The sequence below is a fragment of the Theropithecus gelada genome, chromosome 5 (assembly GCF_003255815.1).
Source record: "Theropithecus gelada isolate Dixy chromosome 5, Tgel_1.0, whole genome shotgun sequence".
Taxonomy (NCBI): Eukaryota; Metazoa; Chordata; class Mammalia; order Primates; family Cercopithecidae; genus Theropithecus; species Theropithecus gelada.
In genome coordinates, this window is record NC_037672.1 from 103,027,522 (window position 1) to 103,055,038 (window position 27,517).

The 27,517-nt window shown below is 39.1% G+C and overlaps 1 protein-coding gene across 6 annotated transcripts in view; it reads right to left on the reverse strand.

Moving 5' to 3' along the window:
* Positions 1-16,351, reverse strand: part of PPA2 (pyrophosphatase (inorganic) 2) — a 105,869-nt gene extending 89,518 nt beyond the window's left edge. For all 6 annotated transcript variants that reach the window (XM_025386124.1, XM_025386123.1, XM_025386120.1 and 3 more), the window contains exon 1: positions 16,137-16,351. In XM_025386124.1, the coding sequence (XP_025241909.1) occupies positions 16,137-16,293 (157 nt within the window). In that variant the 5' untranslated portion in view covers positions 16,294-16,351. The remainder of the gene's footprint in view (positions 1-16,136) is intronic.
* Positions 16,352-27,517: the final 11,166 nt, after the last annotated feature.

The window sequence follows — 27,517 nt, forward strand, 5'->3', positions numbered from 1 at the left end:
GACCAGCCTGGTCAACATGGCGAAACCCCATCTGTACTAAAAATACAAAAATTAGCTGGGTGTGGTGGTGCATGCCTCTAATCTCAGCGACTCGGGAAGCTGAGGCAGAAGAATTGCTTGAACCCAGGAGGTGGAGGTTGCAGTGAGCCGAGATCACGCCACTGCACTCCAGCCTGGCGACAGAGCAAGACTCCACCTCAAAAAAAAAAAAAAAAAAAAAAAAAAAAAAATAGAGGCATATAACTTAACAATGAAGTTGTTAATTTCCACCAATATTTTATTTCCCCCTACCATGATCTGTGCTTTACCTTAGCACTTATCACTAGAATTAAGTTCTGGAGTTTTTGTAGTTCATTTTTGTTTGTTCTGTTATGCTTTCTACTGGATCTCTAGCATCTGGAAAAGTACCTAGCACTTAATAGGCATCCAATATACACTTGCTGAGCAAATATCTGTTAGATAAATGTCTCTATTACTATTTTTTTCCCCTTTAAACTGTTAACAAAATTTTTATTTCCCCACCTTAGCAACAAGGTAATTCCTGAAGGATGTGTGCACAGGTAGGGATAAAAATGAGAAAGAGCACACAAATGGCAAGTACATAAAACTTCGGCTATGGTCTATAAAGTTCTTTGCATCAGTTAAAGGGACGCACTTAAAAAAAACCTCTTCTTTCATATATTAAATTAGATTTCAAATTCTCTGCCTGCTTTTCAAAGTTATCTATGTTATCTATAACAAAAAAAAGTTATCTATAACAAAAAAAAAGTTATCTATAACAAAAGAACACAAAAAACAAAATTACCAATTTTTTGCATGATTATTTACTTTTCTAAACATAATAGATACTAAAGTGGGCCACATTTACATGTTTTCGATTAAAATAAAATATGGTGATGGGAACTGAAAATGGTGCACTCGCTTTGGCAAACAGTTTGGCTCTTTCTTGTAAAGTTAAACATACAATTAGTATGTGACCCAGAAATCCCACCAAGTATTTAACTGAGAAATAAAAACATGTTCACCCAACAATCTCTAAACTTTTACAGCAGCTTTATTCGTAATCACCAAAAACGGTAAACAATGCAAATGTACAACTGGTAAATGGACAAAAATTATGTTACACTCATATAGTCATCTTTTAATCAATGATTAATTACTCCACAATAAAAAGGAATGCACTATTGATACACATAATAAAATGGATGCATCTAAATACATTATATCAGGTGAAAGAAGCTCAACTCAGTTCCATTTACATGACATTCTGGAAAGGCAAAACTATAGGATAAAGTGCAGATCGTCGGTTGGTTGCCTGGGGCTGATGATAAGAGAGTAGGGTTGACTCTAAAGGGGTCCACAAAAATTTTGCAGGGAGGGGTAGACGTGTTCTGTACTTTGATTGTGATGCTGTTTACACAAATCTATGTTCTGTCAAAACTCAGAAGTGTCCACAAAAAAAGTAAATTTTGCTCTATGGAATTTTAAAAATAAGTAAATATGGAGCTGAAAGACAACTAGGAGGAGGTTAAGAAGACATACACAGTAAGTCTTCCGAATCTGCAGATTCAAACAATTGCAGATTGAAAATATTCTGCAAATTTAAAAAAAAAAATACAACAATAAACAATACAAATAAAACAATACAATATAACAACTATTTACACAGCATTACAAGGCATCAGATATTGTAAGTAATCCAAAGAGGATTAAAAGTAGACAAGAGGGCTCCTTTCTCTTGGTTTCTTTCCCCCCTCCCCGACCCATAAGAAAAAAAAAATAGGAGGAGTGCATAGGTCACATGTAAATACTATGTCCTTTTATATCAGGGACTGGAACATCTGCAAATTTTGGTATCCATGGGGGTTCTAGAACCAATCCCCTGCAAATACAGAGGGACAACTGTAATGTATAAATGGAAGCTCTTATTCCAAGAACAATCATCAATCTGTGATTGTCCTCTCTTCAAGTCACTTAAGTAAAAAAGGTAGAATTCTGAAAAGAAAAAAATACAATCCTTTAAAAGATTACTTCAATTGTTCATTTGGGACCTATCATTGTCCCAAACCAATTTATCAATTTCAGCTCTAAAATCCAGGAAGTTACACAAACAAGGGAAGTTTGTTATCATGGGGGTAAAAGAAACTTGACAGAAAAGCTAGACTGCCTTTGTAATTAATAGTAAATAAATCTAGGACACTGATTTGGTGTCAAATTTCCCTAAAGATCCAATGCTCTTGTTAACTGTGGACAAGCCCAATACTTATTAAGATGTAAGATCATATATATACACACATAGTTTTCTAGTTGTCATTTGGAAGGTAAAAAGATTACAAATGAGTGAATGGTCTGTATTTACTGACTTACATAACCATATCTACTAGAAGCTATTTCATGAAATAGTATTAATAAATAAAAATGTAATAATGAAGAAAAAGAGTAAAAATATAACTATTCCTAGAAAACAAATACGGCCTTAGATCTCAGATAATGATAATGCTTTAATGGGCAATATATCTGTAAATTTGCATAGGAGCAATGACTAGAAAGGTCAAAAGCCTGACTTCTAGTTACTCAGCTTGATAAAAGTGGCAACTGAAGAAAGATGAGGCTCATAAATTTGGAAAGCAGAGCTTTATTTCTCATAAAGGGCTGCAACCTGCAAGCATGCTCAATTGAGCTTCATGCTTCTCCACAGGACCCATGTTCAAAAAATGGTGGTGTTACCATGATCCGAGGGTGGAGTTTTCAGCTCTCTGATGTCAAAAGGTGAAGTGGAAAACATGAAAACCCTCACTGCACATTCTCCATAGATTTGCCAGAACCACTTTTTTTTTTTTTTTCTTTTTTTTTCTTTTTTTCTTTTTTTTTTTTAAATTTATTTATTATTATTATACTTTAAGTTGTAGGGTACATGTGCATAACGTGCAGGTTTGTTACATATGTATACTTGTGCCATGTTGGTCTACTGCACCCATCAACTCGTCATTTACATCAGGTATAACTCCCAATGCAATCCCTCCCCCCTCCCCCCTCCCCATGATAGGCCCCGGTGTGTGATGTTCCCCTTCCTGAGTCCAAGTGATCTCATTGTTCAGTTCCCACCTATGAGTGAGAACATGCGGTGTTTGGTTTTCTGTTCTTGTGATAGTTTGCTAAGAATGATGGTTTCCAGCTGCATCCATGTCCCTACAAAGGACGCAAACTCATCCTTTTTTATGGCTGCATAGTATTCCATGGTGTATATGTGCCACATTTTCTTAATCCAATCTGTCACTGATGGACATTTGGGTTGATTCCAAGTCTTTGCTATTGTGAATAGTGCTGCAATAAACATACGTGTGCATGTGTCTTTATAGCAGCATAATTTATAATCCTTTGGGTATATACCCAGTAATGGGATGGCTGGGTCATATGGTACATCTAGTTCTAGATCCTTGAGGAATCGCCATACTGTTTTCCATAATGGTTGAACTAGTTTACAATCCCACCAACAGTGTAAAAGTGTTCCTATTTCTCCACATCCTCTCCAGCACCTGTTGTTTCCTGACTTTTTAATGATCGCCATTCTAACTGGTGTGAGATGGTATCTCATTGTGGTTTTGATTTGCATTTCTCTGATGGCCAGTGATGATGAGCATTTTTTCATATGTCTGTTGGCTGTATGAATGTGAACCACTCTTATCAGGAGGGAATGCTGGTGAGTTGTTTTGTGGAAACCACAAAAGGGAGGGGCAGCTGTCAGGCTTTTGGTTGGTATCATCATCTGTGGAGTCTTTTGAAAGGGCTGGTTTCTATTTAGCCCTTAGGAAAGAAAACGTAATGGCAGTTAGTGAGGGAAAGGGCATAAGCAGGCGTATTTGACCTCCCCATTCCAGTCGTGGCTAAGAACTCAGTTTTCAAGGTTTCTCTAGGGTCCCCTTGGCCAAAACGAGACCCATTCAGTCAACTGAGGGGCTCAGAATTTTAGTTTATTTCTCAACAGTTACTCAATTTCTCTGAAGCTTAATTTTCTCAATAGTTTCTTGCACTAAGCAATATGTATTTATAGAGTGTTTCACATGAAAAGGAAATGTACTAGATTTTGGAATACAAAAGTGCTAGACAGTGATCCATACCCATAGCTAAGACAAGACACGTTACATCACTGTCATCATCATCATCACCTAGTAAGTTTAAACACAAAGGCATCCTCTCAGCACTATTAGAGAACTAGACATTTCCCTAAAGTGCAAAAGGATAAGAACTCATTAAAAGTTTTCCAGGGCCAATCATGTTAGTATGCTATTATGTTCCATTTAAAGGGTATTAAAATCCTCTAAAGGTGGATTTAAAGACATGTAGTATCTATCCTGATCCTCTACAAAATGAATAACATAATCTATATGGTACATATGCGCCACAGACAGAGGGATATGGTATATGGAGCAAGCGCTGGGGCAACATATGCCATTATTTTTAAAGATAGTAGAACTTATCTAGCACTAGGTTAAAAAAAAAAAAAAAAAAAGGTGGTAGAACTGAAGCACACATCAGACAGCCCTTCCTCAGAACCACAGAATACATTAGTGATACATTTTAGGTTAGAACTTTCTTATCTGAAGCTCAGACTGCTTGTTTCTCAACAGTTGAAAACAAGCTATTGTCAATTTGCTTTTTAAATTACCTATTTTGCTGTTGTTAAGCCAAAGCAATGCAGGTCCATGACTGAAAAAATAAAAGTTTCCACCTCTCACCAGTCTAGTTCCACTTCTGAGAGCAACCCATTTTCAACTCTTTGTATTAGGTCTAGTGGTTACCTTCATCTTTCAAAATAGCATATTTAGTAGTTTTTGTTTATCAACTGTAGAAATTACCTACTGATTCCAATTCTGAGAGAGAGTTTAGTTCAGCCTATTCCGCATAAGTTCTTAATTGGCTAATGTTAATACTTCATACCTTTTTATTCCACCAAGTATACTGATACGGTTTGACTGTGTCCCCACCCAAATCTCATCTTGAATTCCTACGTGTTGTGGGCGGGACTTGGTGGCAGGCAACTGAAACATAGGGGTAAGTCTTTCCTGTGCTGTTCTCATGATAGTAAGTCTCACGAGATCTGATGATTATATAAGGGGGAGTGTCTCTGCACAAGCTCTCTTGTCTGCCACCATATGAGACGTGGCTTTCACCTTCTGCCATGATTCTGAGGCCTCCCCAGCCATGTAAAACTGTAAGTCCAATAAACCTGTTTCATTTGTAAATTCCCCAGTCTTGGGTATGTCTTTATCAGCAGCATGAAAATAGACTAATACAGTAAATTGGTACCAGCAGAGTGAGGTGCTGCCAAAAAGATAACTGAAAACGTGGAAGCAACTTTGGAACGGGGTAACAGGCAGAGTTTGGAACAGTTTGGAGGGCTCTGAAGAAGACAGGAAAATGTGGGAAAGTCTGGAACTCCCGAGAGACTTGTTAAATGGCTTTGACCAAAATGCTGATAATGATATCGACAATGAAATCCAGGTTGAGGTGGTCTCAGATGGAGATGAGGAACTTTTTGGGAACTGGAGCAAAGGTGATTCTTGATAGTTTTAGCAAAGAGACTGGCGGCATTGTGCCCCTGCCCTAGAGATCTGTGGAACTTTGAACTTGAGAGAGATGATTCAGGATATCTAGTGGAGGAAGAAATTTCTAAGCAGCAAAGCATCCAATAGGTGACTTGGGTGCTGTTAAAAGCACTCATAGCCTAAAAGTTTGGAAAATTTGCAGCCTGACAATGTGATAGAAAAGAAAATCCCATTTTTTGAGAAGAAATTCAAGCTGGCTGCAGAAATTTGCATAAGTAACAAGGGGCCAAATGCTCATCCCCAAGACAATGATTAAAATGTCTCCAGCGCATGTCAAGAGGCCTTCACAGCAGCCCTCCCATCACAGGTCCTGAGGCCTAGGAGGAAAAGGTGGTTTGGTGGGGCCCAGGGTCCCTCTGCTGTGTGCAGCCTAGGGAGCTGGTACCCTGCATCCCAGGCAGTCCAGCCCTGGCTAAAATGGGCCAAGGTACAGCTTGTGTTTTCGCTTCAGAGGGTGGAAGCCCCAAGCCTTGGCAGCTTCCAAGTGGTGTTGAGCCTGCGGGTGCTTGGAAGTCAAGAATTGAAGTTTGGGACCTCTGTCTAGATTTCAGAAGGTGTATGGAAATGCCTGAATGCCCAGGCAAAAGTTTGCTGCAGTGGCAGGGCCCTCATTGAGAACCTCTGCTAGAGCACTGTAGAAGGGAAATAAGAGATCACAGATCCCATACAGAGTCCCTACTGGGGCACTGCCTAGTGGAGCTGTGAGAAGAGGGCCACTGTCCTCCAGACCCCAGAATGGTAGATCCACTGTCAACAGCTTGCACCATGTACCCGGAAAAGCCACCGACATTCAATGCCAGCCCACGAAAGTAGCAAGGAGGGGGACTATACCCTGCAAAGTCATAGGGGCGGAGCTGCCCAAGACCATGGAAACCCACCTCTTGCATCAGCGTGACCTGGATGTGAGACATGGAGTCAAAGGAGATCATTTTGGAGCTTTAAGATTTGATTGCTCTGCTGGGGCCTGTAGCCCCTTTGTTTTGGCCAACTTCTCCCATCTGGAACGGTTTGTTTACCCAATACCTGTGCCCCCATCGTATCTAGGAAGTAACTAACTTGCTTTTGATTTTACAGGCTCATAGGTGGAAGGGACTTGCCTTGTCTCAGATGAGACTGTGGACTGCAGACTTGAGTTAATGTTGAAATGAGTTAAGACTCTGGGGCACTGTTGGGAAGGCATGATTGGTTTGAAATGTGAGGACATGAGATTTGAGAGGGGCCAGGGGCAGAATGATATGGTTTGGCTGGCTCATCTTGAATTCCCAGGAGTTGTGGGAGGGACCCTGGTGGGAGGTACTTGGATCATGGGGGCAAGTCTTTCCTGTGCTGTTCTTGTGACAGTAAGTCTCACGAGATCTGATGATTACATAAGGGGGAATTTCCCTGCACTAGCTCTCTTCTCTTGTCTGCCACCATATGATACATGCCTTTCACCTCCTGCCATGATTATGAGGCCTCCCCAGCCATGTGGAACCGTAAGTCCAATAAACCTGTTTCTTTTGTAAATTGCCCAGTCTCAGGTATGTCTTTATCAGCAGTGTGAAAACAAACTAATACAAATATATAGTATTTCTTGACATAAATAACCTGCCTTCTACCTCCCTTTCTTCATTCTTCTAATTTTTTGTCTTCTGTCCTTTTATTTTTTCATGGCAAGGCTGACAGAATGTTCTGTAATCATATTGAATTTTCTATGCATTTCCTATTATATATATCCAAAATTTCTCTTAGATAAGAAAAACTTGGAATGCTCATTAAAATGTAGATCCCTGAACCACCATCCTACATCTAGTGAAGCAAAATCTCAAGGAGAAACGAATATCTGTATTTTTAGCAAACATCCCAAATAATTCTTACACTCAGGTGTGTGAGAAGCATTCTCTATGTGTCTATTTTTGGTGAGGAGGATACTATAATTAAATTTCCTTTTTTGGTTCAGCTTCTATTTTTCTTTGTGCTTCTAATTATCTTTCTTACATTGTCATAATCACATCTATAAATTATTCCAATGCCTCACAGGTATCATCAAAATTATGGAATCTTCTCCTTACCCAAACAGCTCCCTCAGGAGCCCTCTATCCTCAGGCTACAATATGAACTGGATGCTTTCTGGGCATCCTAAGACTGCTTCTTTGCTCTCCAGCGTAGATCTATCATTTTCTGGATCCCATGCATTCATGTTTTTTGGTTTACTTGTCTTGCAGAAGCATATTCCTAATAAGTGTTCTGTAAGAAGGAATGCGTGTGAGGCCAATTTCTCAAGTTGTTAAATGTCTAAAATGTCTTTACTTAGTTCTCACTCCAGATTGACAGCTGGCTAGGTAGAGAATTCTAGGAGGAAAATTCTTTTCCCTCAGAATTTCAAAGGCATTACTCCAGTCTTTGAGCATTCAGTGTTGCAGGCCTATTATTTAACCACTCCCAAGCCCTGCACCCAGCAAGACATGTAGGATTCTCTCAATAGTTGTATAATAATGTCACTGGGAGGTCAGAACACTTGGGTCCTTCAATTCTTAGATTTTTTTTCTATTATCCCTTTTACAATTTCTTCTCCATTTTGTTTGTTCTTTCCTTCTGAAACCCATATGAGTCAAATGTTGGATTTTCTGGATTCAATCTCTATGTCACTTCTTGCCTCCTTTATCTCTGATGTTTTGTTCTACTTTCTGATAAGATTTCTTTCCCTTATCTTCTAATTCATCTATATTCATTTTTTAGGACTGCTGTAACAAATTACCACAAACTTCATGGCTTAAAACAGAACACCATTCAACCCACTACACCTTCTACTGAGTTACTTGTTTTAACAAGTTATTTGTTAAAGAGGTCTTGGTCTTGATTGCCATTTCTTCACAGCCCACTCCTTCCTTTCCTTTATAACAGATGTAACAAAGAACACCCATTTGACCTTTTAAAATTCAAGTTTCTTGTTTTTCCCATTTAATTTTTAAGTTTTCCTTGAATTCATTCAGTAAATATTTATTGAACATACGCACTGTACTAAGCATGGTTCTAGATACTAGATACAAATTCCAATTCCCTGCTCTTATGGAAATCACATTCTAGTTGGGGAGCAAAAGAATTGATTATGTGTTTATTCTATCACATATCATAAGCATTATAAAGATAAAGGAAAACAAATTAGGGAAAGTGAAGAATGAATAATTACCAGTGGCAAATCCCTATGGCTCTGCAACAACCTCAATTCTTGCCTCCTCAGAAGAAAGAATTCAACTGACGGACAGAAGCAGAAGGAGAGGCCAAGGCAAGTTTTAGAGATGGAATGAGTTTATTATAATAAAAGGCTTTAGAGCAGGAACAAAGGGAAGGAAGGTACACCTGGAAGAGGGCAAAGTGAGCAACCTGAACAGACGAATGCACGGTTTGACATTTCGACGTGGGGTTTTATACATTGGCATACTTCCGGGATCTTGTGTCCCATCTCCCGAGTCTTCCCTTGGAGCAGGCTGTCTGTACACACAGTAGCCTCCTAGCACTTGGGAGGGGTACCAAGTGCAACGTGTTTACTGGAGTTGTACGCATGTTCACCTGAGGTGTTCTTCCCTTACCAGTCGAATGTCCCTAGGGGGTCATATACGAAACTCTGCCATTTTGTTCTTAATGTTCTCAAATGCTTGAGCCCACTCACCCAGTTCCTTAGATCTCATGGGAAGCTGCTGACCACAAGCTTCAGATGCTTCTGTTTATTTGGAGACTACCTCTCCCTGGTGCAGGCTGCAACCAATTAATATTTTAGAGAAACAGTTAACAACTGCCTGACCATCACCTGATGGTTGCCTGTCATTCCTGGTGTGTGGTGAGGGAGAGGAGCCCTTTTCTGCCCTGCTCATGCCTGACTAGCTATCTACAGTAACAGAAGGAGTAATATTTGATATCGAATGGTCAGGGAAGATCTCTCTGGTGGGCAACAGTTCAGCACAGATCTGAATGAAGTGAGGGAAGAGATCAAGCAGACCTCTAGGGAGGAGCACTGAAGGCATAAAAAGCACAGGTGTGCAGAGGAAAGAACATACATGGCATGTCTGAGAAACAGCAAGGAGGCCAGGATGGCAGGAGGACATTGATCAAAAGGAAAAGTGGCAAGCAATGAATTCAGAGAGGAGCCCAGTATTAGATCCAGTAGGACCTTGCATACTATGATACATATTTCAAAAAAATTTTTGAGTGAAATGGAAAGCCAGTGGCATTTTCAGCAGAACTTGGACATGATCTGACTTACATTTTAAAAGGATCAAGGTGATTGCTGTATGGAAAGTAGACTATACAGGGATAAGGGTGGAAGCAGGGTGAAGAATCAGGAGGTTACTACAATTGATCAAGGTGTATGATGGTGACACAGAGAAAATGACAAGGGTGGAAGTGGAGAGAAGGAATTATCTTTTGGTACATTTCAAAAAATATGCTAATGAGTTAGCTGTGGGATAAGAGTAAAAAGTGACATGAATGATTCCCAAGTTATGGGTTAGCAACTAAAGACAGAGAAAGAAACAAGTTTGGTGGGGATGGAGAATCAGGAGTTCTGTTTTGTACTGTTAATCTTGAGTTGTATCTTAAATATTTCGGTAGAAACACAGAGTAGAAAGCTGGATGTGTAAATTCTGAGTTCAAGAAGAGACTGGGGCTAATGTTGTAAATCTGGGAATTATAAAGTGTCTAACACTATGGGACCTGATGGGATCACCTAGAGTGACAGCAATGGTCAGCAAACTCTGGCTCATGGGCTAAATCTGTCACATGGCCTGGTTTTATTTCTGTAAATACAGTTTTATTGGAACATAACCACAGCCATACTTTTACTGTCCATGGCTGTATGTTACAAAGGCAGAGCTGAGGAGTTGTGACAGAGAGTGAATGGTTTGCAAAACCTGAAGTATTTCTTATCTGGCCCTTTACAGAAAAGTTTGCCAACCCCTGCCCTAGAGAGGCAGTATAGATAGAGAACTGGGCTGAGGATTGAGCCCTGGGCACTTCAAAGGTTAGAGTTCAGAAATATGACAAAGGTTCAGCAAGGGAGAATGTGAAGGAGAAGCATCAAAACTAAGACAAAGTGCCTTCCCAGTGGAAAGCAGTTTCCTCTGGGAAAGACAAAAAAAGTGTTTCAAAGAGAAAGCGATCAACTGTAAAAATTACTGCTGATTGGTCATATGAGGACTTCAAACTGACCATTAAGGTTGCAGCATGGAGGTGACAGGTAGCCCTGACAAAAAGCAGTTTGGTAGAACAGTAGTAATGAAAGCCTAACTTAGGTGATCCTTGGCTATTTGGTTTATATTAAAGAGACTAGAAAACAATGACTGGGAGCTCTATGTTCCCACAGAAATGAATGGGTAGGAGGCTGGTTGTTATGCTGGGGTCCCCAAATGCCAGCACGCAGAGTACTGCTGGGGCACCAACACCATCAGGGGTCCTACTTCCCTCTCAGCTCTTCATTCAACTTTTATAGGTGGAACTAGCACACCCCTCATGCATTAGACCTGCATGGGAAATATTTGTGTACTATTTGTAATACAACTTAAACTAATCCCCCTGTGTTAAGTTCTACATCCATCTAACTCTCTATCCTATCTGATATCAACATACCCACAACCTCTCTGAGGTTCTGCAGCAGCTCGGCTTCTTCCTAAACTACGTCCCCTGAACACATATACTTAAGCTGGGACTTCTTCCACACTGCTTCATTAATAACCATACCTCCATTGGTTTTTTCATCTTTTATACATATTTCAAAACCTCAAGCTTTGGTGGCTCCTTCTTATCTGTTGTTTTAGGGTTATCCTTTCTTACCCTCACTATCACTTTAATAGGATATTTATTATAGGGGAAAAGAGATAAATGATTGTAGTCACTGCGTCATTTTTGCCTTGGCATTTTCACTGTTGTCAAAAATCAGATTGTGTCCTTAGGCATTAATTGCTAACCTCTATCAGGCCCATCAATCTACAAGATATTGCCAAACAGTTATCAAAATTTTCCCTTCAACTGGTTTAAGATTAGATTTTATTCTAGCATTTCCTAAGTTATCTATGTCATTCTTTCTCTCACAAGAGCAAGTTGTATCAGGATGAAAGTTTATTACTTACACTAGAGCAAGTGAAAAAATTGAATGGAATGTGAAAACCATACCTAATTTTATGTATCTATACCAGACAGCTAAATGCATGCCATATACCAACATATGATGACACACTATTACAAAACCACTTATAGAGATTCTTACTGGAAGTTTCAGCAATGACTGAAGCTAGCTTTGTTTTATTTTCTGATAAAAAGATTGAGAAATGTAAAGAAGCCTAAAAACTTCAATAAAAATGCTTCCTCTGTTCCATGTAGATCACACAATTCCTATTTCACAGCATTCATATAGAAAACGTTTAAGGTTTTAAGGACTGAAAAATCAAATAAAATACTTTTTCTATATTCACACAAAACCCATTGTGTTCTATTATATCAGTTGAAGTTCTATGACATAGGTCAACTTTAAAAAGTTACAGAAACTCATATTTAAGACTCAAACATATTTTGTGGATTATTCACGGGAAGTTCTCTTTTAAGTCCAAAGATAGAGCACTTTCAATGGCAGATTCCACCTACCACCCAGATGACGTAAAGAAAACTTATAGTAATTTCAACACAAGCACATGCTTACTGTAAGTGACAAAGTAAATTAATTTTAAAGAATGGCTTGGTTCATTTCCAGACTAAATAAAAGCAACTTGAATTATCCACAGCACTATTTCTCTCAGGAAACCAGTTGCCTGTCCCATAATAACAAAATTCCAAATTATGGAAAGCATAGCTTTTCCCTATCCTCGGAGAAAAGTTTGAAATCTAAAATAAAATTTCAAGTTATTAACAAAACAAAACAAAAACACCCAAGATATCAAAGGAATATATGCAGTGTTAGGTCTTTGGCTCAATATAAGTGAATCTAACTTCATTATGATTTCACAGTTAATTCAAAAGACTGCAAGTACCCATTAAAACTTTAAGATCTAGGAAGCCGGGCACAGGGTGCATGCCTGTAGTCCCAGCTACCCAGGAGGCAGAGGTGAGAGTATCGTTTGAGCTGGGGAGGTCAAGGCTACAGTGAGTCGTGAGTGCACAACAAACCAAACAAAAATAAATAAAATGAATAAACAACAGTAACAAAAACCCTTCTGAAACCTATAATTTAATAGGAACACTTTCAAAATAATCAATTCTATCCACATCCCTTATTTTCTCCCTTCACAGAATGTAACAATAAGATTTTAGTCTAATGCCTTAAAGTCAAAAGGGAAAAATAAATAACATTTATTAAATACCTATCATGTGTAAGACACTGATAATTATACACATAGTCTCATTTAACTGCCACAGCAATTCTATAAAATTACTAGTGCTTTCCCCATTTTATTTATGGAGAAACTGAGCTACCGGATGTCATCTGAGGTAAGGGATGCCATCTGGTGGTTAATTCAGTCGAGTAACTTGTCCAAGATGGTAGTCAGGACTACAACTTAAGTGGTTTGACTATTAGTCTAGAACTGTTACAGCACAGTTGCTTCTGGAAGTTGCAGAAATCATAACCCTGGTGTCACTAAGATGTTAACAAATGTTCTGAGAAACAAGTACTCTGTGGTTCAGGTTTCGGAGAAGTTACATCCGAATTTTCCAGAACTTCAATAGGCAAATTACTCTTCAAAAAAGCAATAAAATGGGACGTATTCTAATTTATTAAACCATGAAACCCCCTGTTTTAAAGAAAACCTAGTAATACACCATGGGATGCTTGTGTTCAACTAAGCAGTTCGGAAAATGATCATCTGGTCCAATCTCCTCATTCCGTGGTTTAAAACAATGAGATGCAGGGAGGTGAAGTGACAGCAAGATACTAACAGGGTCAGGGCTGGCACAAGGAGGCCTGATGATTCCCACCAGGATACTCTTTCCCCTTATCATCCTGTCTCACTGTTTCTACAGAGCTTAACACCAATTTTTTTAAAGTATTACATGAATCACTTATTCTGATTTTACTGAATGACAGTAAAGAGAAACCATTTACAGACATGAAGCTGGAAAATGTTCTACCTCCCAATGCACTAGTATTTCAGAGACTGGGAATATATCTGGAAATGTGGAAAATGATTCCACTTCAGTAACAATGAATAACAAGTTTAGGCCAAGTAGTACTACACTCATATTTGTCTTTGAAGTGAGACATTAGTCCACCCTAGTACTGCATACAGACATACTGAGTAAAAAATATCCAATCTGTGACCATCTTTATAAAGGGTAATTTGTTCATTGTTTTCCCCTTACCCCATTCGCCCTAGAGTGGCTTCCTTTCACTTTGCCCTACCCCTTCTAGCAGGTAGTAAACGGTCCTGGCCAGTGATGCCATCTGGCGGTTCGTTCAGAAACTGTTTAACCAACACACTTTCCAATCAGGATCTCACCATCTGGACCCTCTCCAAAACCACAATCCCCTTTCTTCCAATTTTTGCCCATTTACCTTAGTAAAATCGGCTTTTCTTCTTTCCTGTGCTGTTTATCCAGCTGAATAAAAACGTATTTTATTTGTGGCACTCTAGTTACAGAAAAATCATCAGTTCTAAGTACATTTGAAGCTAAAGAAAGAAACCAACAAGAAGAGGCCAACATAATCCCGAAAATGCCCCCATTCGACATCCTGTCCTAATAGAGACTGTTAGAATCTCCATTATTCATCCAATGCCTTCAGGGAATACCAGTGCTGAGAAGAACCTTGAGGATCATCACTTCAAGGTCAAATGCTTCATTTTACAGCTGAAGAAACTGGCTCTGTGAAAAAGAATTGAAGTAACCACCCACCCAACAGCACACAGCGAGTTAATGGCAGAGCCAAGATTACGGCCTAGGACTCCCCATTCCAAATCCGGTACTGGGTCAACTACTCTGTGCGTGCCAGGCTTCTCAAGCCTGTTTTTGCTCAACCAGTGTATTTACTTTTTCCATAATTAATTATAGTAATATTGTGAATCTCTGTACTATGCCTAACAGTGTCTAGCACACTTCATAGTTATTTATTATTTGGGTATCTATTAATTACTGTAGTTATTGCAAATCTAGAAGACTTGCAGCAGACAGGCTTTTTTTTTTTTTTTTTTTAAATCTGCTTAAAAAGTGAACTGCCACTTTAAACATTGTTTCTATGACTATTCCCATTATTCATCATATGGTAACCTTTTGGAACACAATCCATTCAGAAATTTGAGACTTCCTGTTCACCTGATTAGTCTTAACCAAAGACAGAAGAAAATATGTGGCACAGGGTGAAAACTGCAACCAATTTTGAAGAAAACAGAAATTCTAGTACTAGTTGCATTATAATCACACTTTAGGCAAACTTGTCTTCTCTCCCACAAAATAATCCTCGACCCTAAACTCATGTAGGATAACTGCAAATCCTTCATAAATTACAAATATTTATAATGATTATAGTTATTAATAGTAATTTATATTTTAGGCCCTGTGACTAATATCACTTTACATATACAATGTCATGTAATTCTTGCAGCCCTATTTTACAGATGGAAAAAACAAGGCTTAGCAACTTAAACTCGTTCGGGGTCACAGAGTTAAGACCTGAAGAACTCGGAGGGCCCGCTTAGAAGTGAAAGCCTCCAGGGCCAGTGCTCCGAAAAGGGGAGCAATAATGCAAGGCCCACTTTGATACTACCACTCCTAGGCTCTGCAGTCAGTGGGGCGTGAAGGCAAACGACCAAGATCGCTATTTTCAGTTACATTTAACGTACATAGTGAAACAATGGGGTACACGGAAGACCTGTGTCCTTTCTCTGAGCTGGACAACTCAGGGACCCCCCCCAAGTCGCTTAGCCCTCTGGGCTGTTCAACTTGGGGAGGAAAAGGGGTTGCCCCGGGGCCAACGAGGCTTTGGATGGTGGATCATATTCAGGGTGTAAACCTGTGCGTACCGAGTCAAGCTTCTGGGAAAGAACCTTCATCAGAGTCCCTCCAAAAAAGAAGACACGCTGGATTAGGCATCTGCAAAGTTCCGCCCGCCTCTCCGACGTCAGGGAGCTCCCGCAGTAGGAGCTTTTCTTACGCCACTAGAAAGGCCGGCGTGTGGGCGGGCTCTGCCTTCCCTTCCTCACTAAATTGTGTGAACCGAGAACCGCGGCCTGGCCGGCTAATGGCTGCGGGCCGCCGCGGGGTGGCCGCTAGCACTCTGCCCACCCCTCGGGGAGGGCGGCTGGCAGGGCACAGGGCGCTGTGTACCCCCGGCCGGCAGCCCTGAGCCTCTGCGCTCGCTTTGGGGTCTTGATCCGCCGTCTCCTCGCTGTCAGTTCTCGTGACTCGGTGCGCGCTCCGGCGAGAAGGAAGGTTGCCTGGACCGCGCAGCTACCGCCGAGGGCCCCAAAAAGAGAGACAGGGGAGACCGCGCGGGGCGCCGCAAGTGTCCCCTATTCCATCCCCCACCCAGGTTTCTCCGGTGCGCCGCTCAGCGAACCTCCACGAGCTACTTACTGAAGAAGAGGCGATAATTCTGCGAGCAGGGCTGGCCGCGCTCCTCGGTGTGGTACAGGGCCATAGCACGGCGCGGCCCGGTCCCAGCACTGGTCCCCAACCGCAGGCACGCAGCGGCAGGGGCACCCGTGCGCAGCAGCCGCAGCAGCGCGCTCATGGCGTCAATGACGGTCCGGCTGTGCGCGCGGAGCTACCGGGGGACCCGACCCGGCCGCGCGCCGGTGCCCCCTACCGTCCGGAGTCATCCCTCCCGCCCCGGCGCTTGGGCTAGGATCCTGGTGCCTGCCAGTGAATCTGGGCCACCGGCCAGTTGCGCGCACTGTGCCCTCAGCGAGGCCGCAGCTCAAAGACGAGTAAGACAAGACCCACCACCCCTGAAGCGCTCACTGCCACTTGTTAATTTATACATTTATTCATGCCTTCATTTATCCCGTCAAGATTTGCTATCATGATTTTTTATTACAGTGATGTAATATTGAGTGATTACTCTGTGCCAGCAACTGCTCTAGACCCCGTCCAATATAGGAGATGAGCGCACATGCACACAAAGACATCACTATAAGACAAAATGATCAGGCCACCACGTGAAAACGTGACGTTGACACCGACTTATAGAGCAAAAAAACCCTAAGTAGCTTACTCAAATGCCATCTTCTCCATGAGACCATTTCCCAACCCATAGAGATGATTTATCCTTTCCTTTTGTTGTTGTTGTTGTTGTTTTTGTTTTTGAGACAGTCTCACACTGTTGCCTGGGCTGGAATGCAATGGCGCAATCTCGGCTTACTACAACCTCCGCCACCTGGGTTCAAGCGATTTTCCTGCCTCACCCTCCCGAGTAACTGGGATTATAGGCACGCGTCACCACGCCTGGCTAATTTTTGTATTTTTAGTAGAGACGGGGTTTCTTCATGTTGGTCAGGCTGGTCTCGAACTCTTGACCTACGGTGATCCGCCTGCCTTGGCCTCCCAAAGTGCTGGGATTACAGGCGTGAACCACCACGCCCGGCTGGGAGAATGGATATTGTAGAACACCAGTACTCTGCCCCTATTGTAGAACACCAGTACTCTGCCCCAAGTGTCATTTTATTTTTTTCTAGTCCATCTTCTTTGGGACTATCATCATCTAGACCACTTTCCTACTGGGCAACCAGGTTCTTTCAGCATCTCCAATTATCGTGTGATCATTAAAATTGAGAAACTGGTCTACCCAGGTTCCAGAAAGGATCCCTAGGAGATGTTGTGACCAGCTACTTAGAGACTCTCTACTAAGATTATAGATACTAAAATGTTTTTGTCAACAGTGGTAGTTTTGTAATGTGTCAACATGAATAGGCACAACTATAAGGCAAATGCTCCCATAAAAAGGAGAGAAAATCTCTTTTGTGCATATATCACACGGTTGTATAATTTTATTGTTTCTTTATGTTGGAAAAAAAGCTTAATTTTTCTATTAACTTTTGAAGATTAGATATTTGAATAAGACAAATTCCTATGGAGGCAGGGTTGTGGGCTAATTTCTAATGATCTATGGATACTTAAAAGTATCCAGGCTGGGCATGGTGGCTCATGCTTGTAATCCTAGCACTTTGGGAGGCCAAGGTGGGAGGATCACTTGAGCCCAGGAGTTTGAGACCAGCAGCCTGGGCAACATGGTAAAACCCATCTCCACAAAAAATACAAAAATTGGCCAGGCGGGTGGCACACGCCTGTAGTTCCAGCTACTTGGGAGGCTGAGATGGGAGGATGGTTTGAGTCTGAGAGAGGCAGGTTGCAGTGAAGCCAAAATCAGCCACTGCACTCCAGCTTTGGCAACAGAGCCACGCCCTGTTTAAAAATAAATAAATAAATAAATAAAAAGTTTTCTGTTGAGATAATCCAGCATAAAGTTCCAAGGTCCCTCTTGCTAATAGCTTTTCTTAACGCTGGCGACATATTTAATTAGTAACTGATGACAAGTTATATGCATCCTGATTTGAAGAAACCAACAAAGATACTAAACATTTCTGAATATAAATGTTTACTTAAAATGAAATCTTGACACTAACTTGTTATTTTGTAAATTTCACTGTAAAATGTTACCAAGTTATCGTGCATTCAGGAAAGGAAACCCTGACTTTTGTTAAGTAGGTTTACATTTATTTTTAATCACTTAAATTTCCATCTTTCATTCTCTATTGAAATATTTGAGAATCAAAATTAAAAATGCATAATATAAATGATAGGAAATAATAAGTATCAGGTTAGCTTTTACAACTTTTAAAAAATACTCTGAGGGTAATGTTTATTACATAATATTTAATTATGTACTTATTCAAATTTAGACGTTTGGAGTCTAACACACTGGATTTCCATTATTGACAACTCCTGTTGTCATCATGTAGCAAGTACAAGTCTTAGTCCCAGGAGTTTACAAGTTGGAGAGTAAAGACAAATACACAGAAAATCATGAAATAACATTTCCAGAGTTTATGAAATATCAAACCACCAGAGATTCATCAACACAGAATTGAAACTGGTGGCTCAGGAAAACTATAACTAATATGTAGGAAAGACCAAAATATAAAATATGAGTTATGGTGTCCAGGTATTGACAGTATCTCAGGTACCAAGTGGCAAGGACCCAGACAGTAGTTCTAGCAATAGAAATAGAAAGGAATGTTGAATTTGGAAGAAATGACCAAATTTGATATCTCACTGGAAGTTGTAAAATGAGGATGGAAGAGTTAAAAAAATTATACATAATAAATAACCAAGAGAGATGTGGTGTTATTTTCAGATATATGTTAATAAAAATGAGAGAGAAATTTTGACACTAAGATGGTAAATGTAGCTTGGGACATGTTGAGTTTGAAACAATGCAGAGTTCCTGCTGGAGATGAAACTATTTTCACCACTGGAATTCTCTGACTAGTAGACTCTGAGATTGAATTTCATATTCATGTGCAGTGTTTATTAGGTTGCACACCTGTAATCAGTATGTGAAGATGAAGGTAAGAAAGCAAGATAGAGCTGAGAGAGAAGTCGAGCTGTGGTGCAAGCCCAATAGCCTCGGCCAACCTCATAGAATACTCTGGAGTTTAAAAGGCTAGTTACAGTTGTCCAATGGAGAGCACAAATTGATGGGCCTTTATAACCTCAATGATTGGATGGATATAAGCTGACCTCGGAAAGGACATGATTTGGACAAGGCAGCTATGGCCATCCCTGAAGAAGCTGACAGATAAATGCTATTTGCTACCTGTACTCCCAACAGTTCAGCAAAAATTCATTAAGCCACGGCACATCACAGTGACTACCACAACTGTGAAACTGCAGTAAAGGTAATAGTTAGAACTAGAGAAAAATTACATAATTAGTGAATTCCAATTCTGTTTCTGCTTTTAGCATTGGTAAGCATAACACAAAATCTACCATGGTTATGGTTATTGTTTTTTGCAATACTAGATTATCCTAATAGAAAATAAAATAATTTTGAAATTGTGGAGTACTCATTTATGTGTTTACTTTTATAAAAGCAGTAAATGTCCCTAAAATGAATTATTATTATTACCTACATGATAAATAAGCAAAATAAGAAATTTGCTAATTGCTCATCTTTGCTCGCAATAGCTAGCTTGTGGGGGGAAAGAAATAGAGCAGTAGGCAATAAAAGTAATGAGAATTTTAAAACAATTTTGAATATTTTCTAATTAATCAGTTCAGAGACACACAGATTGATATTTCACTAGCCTTTGGAAGACTTTAACCACAAGGGAGACTTTAAAAATAATTTTCATGTTACCAAACATTTAAAATATTTGTCAAATTACAAGATTTCAAAAATATTTCAGAATGTTACAGAATGTTACCTAAAGTTCATGTTCATCTCATATTCATCAACCACATTTTTTTTCTAATAAATCATGTCACAGTTCTATGCCATTTCTCATTTAAATACTGGCAATTATCTACTGATACAATTATTTTCACAATACAACAAAACTACAAGAGCTTGACTAACTTTAGGCCTTAAAATGTATATAGGGGGGTGTGTGGGTGTGTGTGTGGGTGTGGGGGTGTGTGTGTGTGTGTGTGTGTTTATTGCTGTAGTTAATTTATTTTTCTTAGTAAAACAATGATGCTTCAAGATGAGAAAACATGTCATAGACTGAAAGAAAATATGTGTCTGATAAGGGACTGTTATCAAAATATACAAAGAACTGTTAAAACTCAAGAAAAAGAAAACTACCCAATTTAAAAAATGGGCAAAAAGTCATCAACAGTGGACTGTACAAAGAAAGTATAGCACAGCTACACTATGGAATACTATGCAGCCATAAAAAAGAAGGAAATCATGTACTTTGCAGCAACACAGATGGAAGCCATTATCCTAAATGAATTAATGCAGGAACAAAAAAAAAAATACTGCATGTTCTCATAAGTGAGAGCTAAACATTGAGCACACATGGGACACAGAGAAGGGAATAACAGACATTAGTGCCTCTTTAAGAGTGGAGAGTGGGTGGGAGGGTAAGGCCAATAAACTACCTATCAGGCACTATTTCCTGGGTGATTAAATAATCTGTACACAAATCCCCATCACATACACACACACACACACACACACACACACACACAGTTTTAATTAGTAACTGCCAAAATTGGGGGCAAACAGGATGTCCTTCAGTAGGTGAATGGATAAACTATGGTACATTCAGACAATGAAATATTATTCAGCACTAAAAAGAAGTGAGCTATTAAGCCATGAAAAGACATTAATAAACCTTAAATTTACATTACTAAGTGAAGAAAACCAATCTAAAAGGCTACATACTGTATGATTCCAGCTGTATGATATTCCAGAAAAGGTTTAAGTGTGGAGACTGTAGAAGCATCGGTGGTTTCCGGGGGTTAGAGAAGAGTGAGGGATGGATAGGTGGAACCCAGGGAATTTTTAGCACAGTGAAACTGCTCTGTATGATACTTTATGTGTGAATCTATGTTATTATACATTTGTCCAAATCCACAGAATGCAGAATACCAAGAATGAAACCTAATGTAAACTAAGGAATTTGAGTAATAATGGGTTGTCAATGTAGGTTTGATTGTAATAAACGTAGTGCTCTGGTGGAGGATGTTGATAGCAGGGGATGGTGAGGAGATGTGTAGGGTAGGGAGAATAAAGGAAATCTCTGTACCTTCTGTGAAAATTTTTTGTGAACCTAAAACTGCTCTAAAAAGTAAAGCCTATTTAAAAACAACAATAATAAAAACAAACTATTATAGGAAATGGCTTGCATTCAGAAACTATGAACCAATATGTAGTATTGATAATTTGATATAGAAAAGTTTTCTATTTCTTTCCTCTCGCATTAACTGTATTTTCCATAAACATATTTTCTTTTCATCTAATGAAAATCATTGTTCTATTTTAACTTCCTATCTGGCTGTCAGAGTGGCATTAGGACCTTTACACGTCCCATTTATAACAGGCATCTGTTCTTAACCTGAATTGCCATTGCGCGAGCATCAGTACACACTGCCTCTTCTGCAGTCATCTGAAAAATCATTAATCATTTTATGTTAAATGGAACTAGGCTCCCCTGAGGGCCTTCTATGGATGGTTTTACTCTTTCAGAGATTCTGACATACAGTTCTTTATTATTATTGAGAAAACTTTGTATAATTTTATTTTTAAGCAAATGCCCTTTCTAATTTTCATTTTGTAGACTTTTACCTGTCTCTTTCACCATTCCCACCTCTACTAACTTAATGAACAAAGCTTAAAATCTCAAAGGCCCTTTTATGAAAAGTTTCTGAACACCTAATTTGAAATGTCAAAATTCTCTTTTCAACATAAGCAACTATTAAATTGCAGCTAATTTTAGCTCCCAATTTCAAGGCCGCTTAATATAAATAGGCTGAGTTTCTGAATGAGGCAGTGGTTCACTAGTAATCATTTTCTTATGTTTCTTAGATCTCATATATTTCTGACAGATCCATACCTGTGTGATAATTTAGCAGGATGTCTTTGGTGAAAGCTCTTTAAAAGACTGCTCAAGTCAAATATTGGAACATAGTTCTAGGTACCTTAAATGAAGAAAATACATATTTGGTATAGTGAAAAAGAGATTTATAATGGGCCTGATGCCTCTAACCACCTGAAAGAGAGCAAAGGATAGGTCTCTGAAACTCAATTTTGGTGGTTCAGACTTAAAAATGCCTAATAGCAAACAGTGAATTTTGTTGTATTTTTGGAAGTGACATTGTTTCAAGTTGTTTTCCTGACTTTCCACTATTAGAAGAGTCCCTGAGAACAAATACATTTGTTTTAAAGCAATTCTTAATTAGCAGCTTAGAGGAGGATGCTGTGAGCTGCCAACTCTATAATTCTTTCAAAAGTCAGAACAAGCCAGGACCTAGGATGAGGCCAGGAACAAGGCTGGAGAAAGCAAATTGGAGAGCTGATATGTTCTTGTCGGTCTGTTCCTAAACCCAGAAGCCTTAAAAACTAAGACTCAGATGACTAAATATCTTATTCTACCATTTCGCTCACCAAAAAGTAACAAGAGGACAAATATCAAGATAATTCTTTGAAGAGTTTGTGTCCATCTGGAGGGAGGGAACAAAAAACCTTATCACAGCATTTCATTTTGGTTTGAAGCCAGCTTGTCTGGTGAAGCTGAATGATAGGTATTTGGGAAGTGAGACTTTGAGAAAGGAACAGAAAAGCTTACAATGGATTCTAGGGAAGTTTTACTGTATATGGCAAAATGTAGCTCTTTTCTAACTCCCTTTGAAGTCTACAGAGCCTTCAATATTACTCAGTAGTGCTTTTGGAGTTAGTCTGGTGTTTTCAGGAAGATGTAATATACTGAGACTGGCCTCCATGTGGTTCAGATACATGAGGGTTACATGCACATTTAAACAATCACCCATATACTGTATGGGCAAATACAGAATTTGCATTTAATTTTAAGAAATAAGCATAAATCTTCAGAGAAATTTAAGATTCAAGGAGTGTCATTGGGTCAGAGGTTCTCAAGGGGGCAGTACTGCCCCCAAAAAGGCATTTTTGGAAATTGTCAGGGTGTTTCTGATGCCACAATGATTGAGGAGCGTTATTTCTATTTAGTATGTAGGGACCAGGGATGCAGCACACCCTGTAACACTCAAAAGACAGCTCTACACAAGAAAGAGTTGTGTGTGCACATTGCTCTCAGATGTCACATCAGAAATTTGTGTAGGTGAAAGAAGCCTGTTTTTTAAAATTATGTATCTAAGCCTAAAAACTGTCATTTTGCAAATAAATACCAAGTTGTTTTTGCATTGTTTTCATATGTGCATGCTATTCGAGTCACTAATACTACATACTATCAATCTGCATTTATATCTGTCAGTTCCTAGTGGTTGTACATCGAGATGTAAACATAAGATTGCTTTATATGTCTTTATATGTCTATTATTCTCCATCATACCTTCTTATATTTTTTGTAACAGTACTATTTCAGTTTTTAATCATATCAATAGAGTTATGTGATTATTTAATGTCTGAATCCTTTACTAGATTCTAATCACCAGAAGGGCGATAAGTTTCCCATTTTTTTTTAATCATTCTATATCAGTCACTACCATTCCCCCTGACACGGTATATACTTAGTGAAGATTAGTCAAATGAATGAAGGGTTGAGTAAAAGAGGGAGGGAAAACAAGAATCTTCTTTCTAAAAACATAATTTTTTTTTTTTTTTTTTTTGAGACGGAGTCTCGCTGTTTTGTTTTTGCTTTTGTTTTTGAGATGGAGTCTCGCTCTGTCGCCCACTCTGTCGCCCAGGCTAGATGGAGCGCAGTGGCGCGATCTCGGCTCACTGCAAGCTCCGCCTCCCGGCTTCATGCCATTTTCCTGCCTCAGCCTCCGGAGTAGCTGGGACTACAGGCGCCCGCCATAACGCCCAGCTTTTTTTTTTTTTTTTTTTTTTTTTTTTTATTTTTTTTTTTTTTTTTTTGTATTTTTAGTAGAAACAGAGTTTCACCGTGTTAACCAGGATGGTCTCGATCTCCTGACTTCGTGATCCGCCCGCCTCGGCCTCCCAAAGTGCTGAGATTACAGGCGTGAGCCACCGCGCCCAGCCCTAAAAACATAATTTTCAAACAAAAAAGACTTCTCAGCCAGGCACAGTGGCTCACGCCTGTAATCCTAGCACTTTGGGATTACCTGTCTTGGTGGTGTGTGCCTGTAGTCCCAGCTACCTAGGAGGCTGAGGTGAGAGAATCACTTGACCCCAGCAGGCAGAGATTGCAGTGAGCTGAGATGGTACCATTGCATGCCAGCCTGGGTGACAGAGTGAGACCCTGTCTCAAAAAAAGAAAGGAAAAGGAAAAGGAAAACAAAAACTTCTCAGCTGTTGAGCTCCTAACCCTTCTCATCACATGCATCATCAACCAAAATTATGAACCATTCTACATTATTTTTGAGGGGCCTGAAGTTCTTTTTTGGTGTGGGCATGAGTTCTAATATAAATAAAACCTTTTCATAATTTCTTGCAACGAATTACATAAGATTTATTTTAAGGAATTGCTTTTGGAACCCAAGGTTCTTTTGAATCCAATTTGAGATCTATTATTCCATGTAATTAGAATATGTATGAAAGAGAAAAAAATAGAAGTTCTACGGCTAAACCATTCAAAAACAAAATTAATTCCCACTGCTGAAGGCTTAAAGGGGAAATCTAGAAAATGGGCAGAGAAAATGGGTTGTATCAGTAGATTTTGTTCAGCACCTATTTTTACCAATTTAGTAGCTCAACCCTGGAATTGGAGTAGGGTATTACCATGATTATTATATTTATAATATTACAAGGGACTTATAAGGTATCATTTGGAGCTGAAATTTCTCATAATTATTTTAGCCTAGAAGTAGTAATACTACTTAATCAAGTAAAACATTCTGGTTTTTTTCATGCCATTTAACAATGTATAGTTAAATCACATGTGATTCTTCTATGACAGATAAATTTTATGTCTAATTTAATCAATATCTAGAAAGACTAAAAGCTTAAGACCAAATATATTCTTCATGCCATTTGGACTTAGTTAAAATCAACTTAATTGTATTCTTTCCTATTTCCAAGGAATATATGGGCCTCAGGACATGAGCTTAATTTCACATAGAAAAAATCAATCAGAAAAGAAAATTCTACATGCCAACCACTCCTTTTTTTTTTAGACAAGGGGGAATAAAATTAATTTCTCATTTTTCAACCAATTAAGTTTCTATTCTCTAAGTCAGTCTGTTTCTTGGACCATTTGTTTCATTGAAATTTGGATCAAAATTTATTTTAAAATAAGGAGGAAAAACGTATTTAGATAAGAAATAAAGGATAGTGCTCACTTGGGCATCACATATACTAAAACCGGAAAGAAGTAAAGGATAGATCTTTTATCTTCTCTTTAATCATGACAGTCTTAAAGGGGAATCCAATGCACCAACATAGTTGCTTTTTGTTTTGTTTCGTTTGCATCATCCTGCATTATTCTCCTATTTAGCTCTGCTTAACCACTTCTGCCAAGGTATTCCAAAGGGCAAAGGAGAAAGACCGTATGCCGCTTCTGTTTGCTAGGTGTTTGCAATTCTGAGGCAGAGTTTAGGGGGGTCAGTGAACCTGGATTTTATTTAAAGGATTACATTTTTATTTTCATTAACTTCTAACTAAAACGTAGCATTTATGAATGTAGGCAACAAACCCTGTAGCAGTGTTAATATTATAGTGCCTATGATTCGTGCCTCCAACAGAAATGGCATATAATTGTTATATCACTTTCCGGATGTTGCAGATGACTCTATCATTTACACCCATCACTACTTCAAAATTATGGTAGTTATATCTGCTGCTAGATCTAGTTATTTAGGTCCTCAGTGAAGAAGCATGTTATTAGATCACAAAATTATTTTCTAAAATATTTTTGTAAATATAATTCAATATCATGAGTTTCTTCTTTATATATTTAATGGATTTACAAATGGTATTTTGAGAAGGGTTTCATAGGCCTAATAAGGCTGGCCATGGGATGCATGAAACAAAAGCCATCAAGAACCATAAAGCAGTTATTTTCAACCTTATTAGACCTAACTTTCTCCTCTTTAAAAAATTGAGGTGAAATTCACATCACATACAATCAAGTATTTTAGAGTGTACTATTTAGTGGCATTTAGCATAGTCACAATATTGTACAACTGTCACTTCCTTCTAGTTTCAAAACATTTTCATCATCACAGAAGAATACCTCATATCCTCTAAGTAATAACTTCCTGTTCCCCCCTGCCACCCGCTGACATCCATTAATCAGCTTTCTATCTCTATGGATTTCCTTATTTTGGATATGTCACAGGAGAGGAATCATATGATATGTGGCTTTTTGTGTCTGGTGTCTTTCACTTAGCATAATATTTTTGGTGTCCATCCACATTCTAGAATATATCAAATCTTCATTCCTTTTTATGGCTGAATAGTATTTCATTGTGTATCATTATACATTACAATTTGTTTATCGTACTCAACAATAAAAAGGCAACCTATAGAACAGGAGAAAATTTTTGCAACCTAGTCATCTGACAAATGGTTAATATCCAGAATCTACAAAGAACTTGAATTTACAGGAAAAAAACAACCCCATCAAAAAGCAGGTGAAGGATATGAACAGACACTTCTCAAAAGAAGACACTTATGCGGCCAACAAACATATGAGAACAGACACTTCTCAAAAGAAGACATTTATGCAGTCAAAAAAATTTTAAAAAGCTCATCATCACTGGTCATTAGAGAAATGCACGTCAAAACCACAGTGAGATGCCATCTCATGCCAGTTAGAATGGCAATCATTAAAAAGTGAGGAAACAACAGATGCTGGAGAGGATATGGAGAAATAGGAATGCTTTTGCACTATTGGTGGGATTGTAAATTAGTTCAACCATTGTGGAAGACAGTGTGGTGGTTTCTCAAGGATGTAGAACCAGAAATACCATTTGACCCAGCAATCCCATTACTGGGTGTACACAAAAAGGATTATAAATCATTCTACTATAAAGACACATGCACACGTATGTTTATTGCAGCACTGTTCACAATAGCAAAGACTTGGAACCAACCCAAATGCCCATCAATGATAGACGGGATAAAGAAAATGTGGCACATATACACCATGGAATACCATGCAGCCATAAAAAAGGATGAGTTCATGTCCTTTGAAGGGACATGGATGAAGCTGGAAACCATCATGCTCAGCAAACTAACACAGGAACAGAAAACTAAACACCACATGTTCTCACTCATAAGTGGGAGTTGAACAATGAGAACACATGGACACAGGGAGGGGAACATCACACACTGGGGCCTGTCAGGG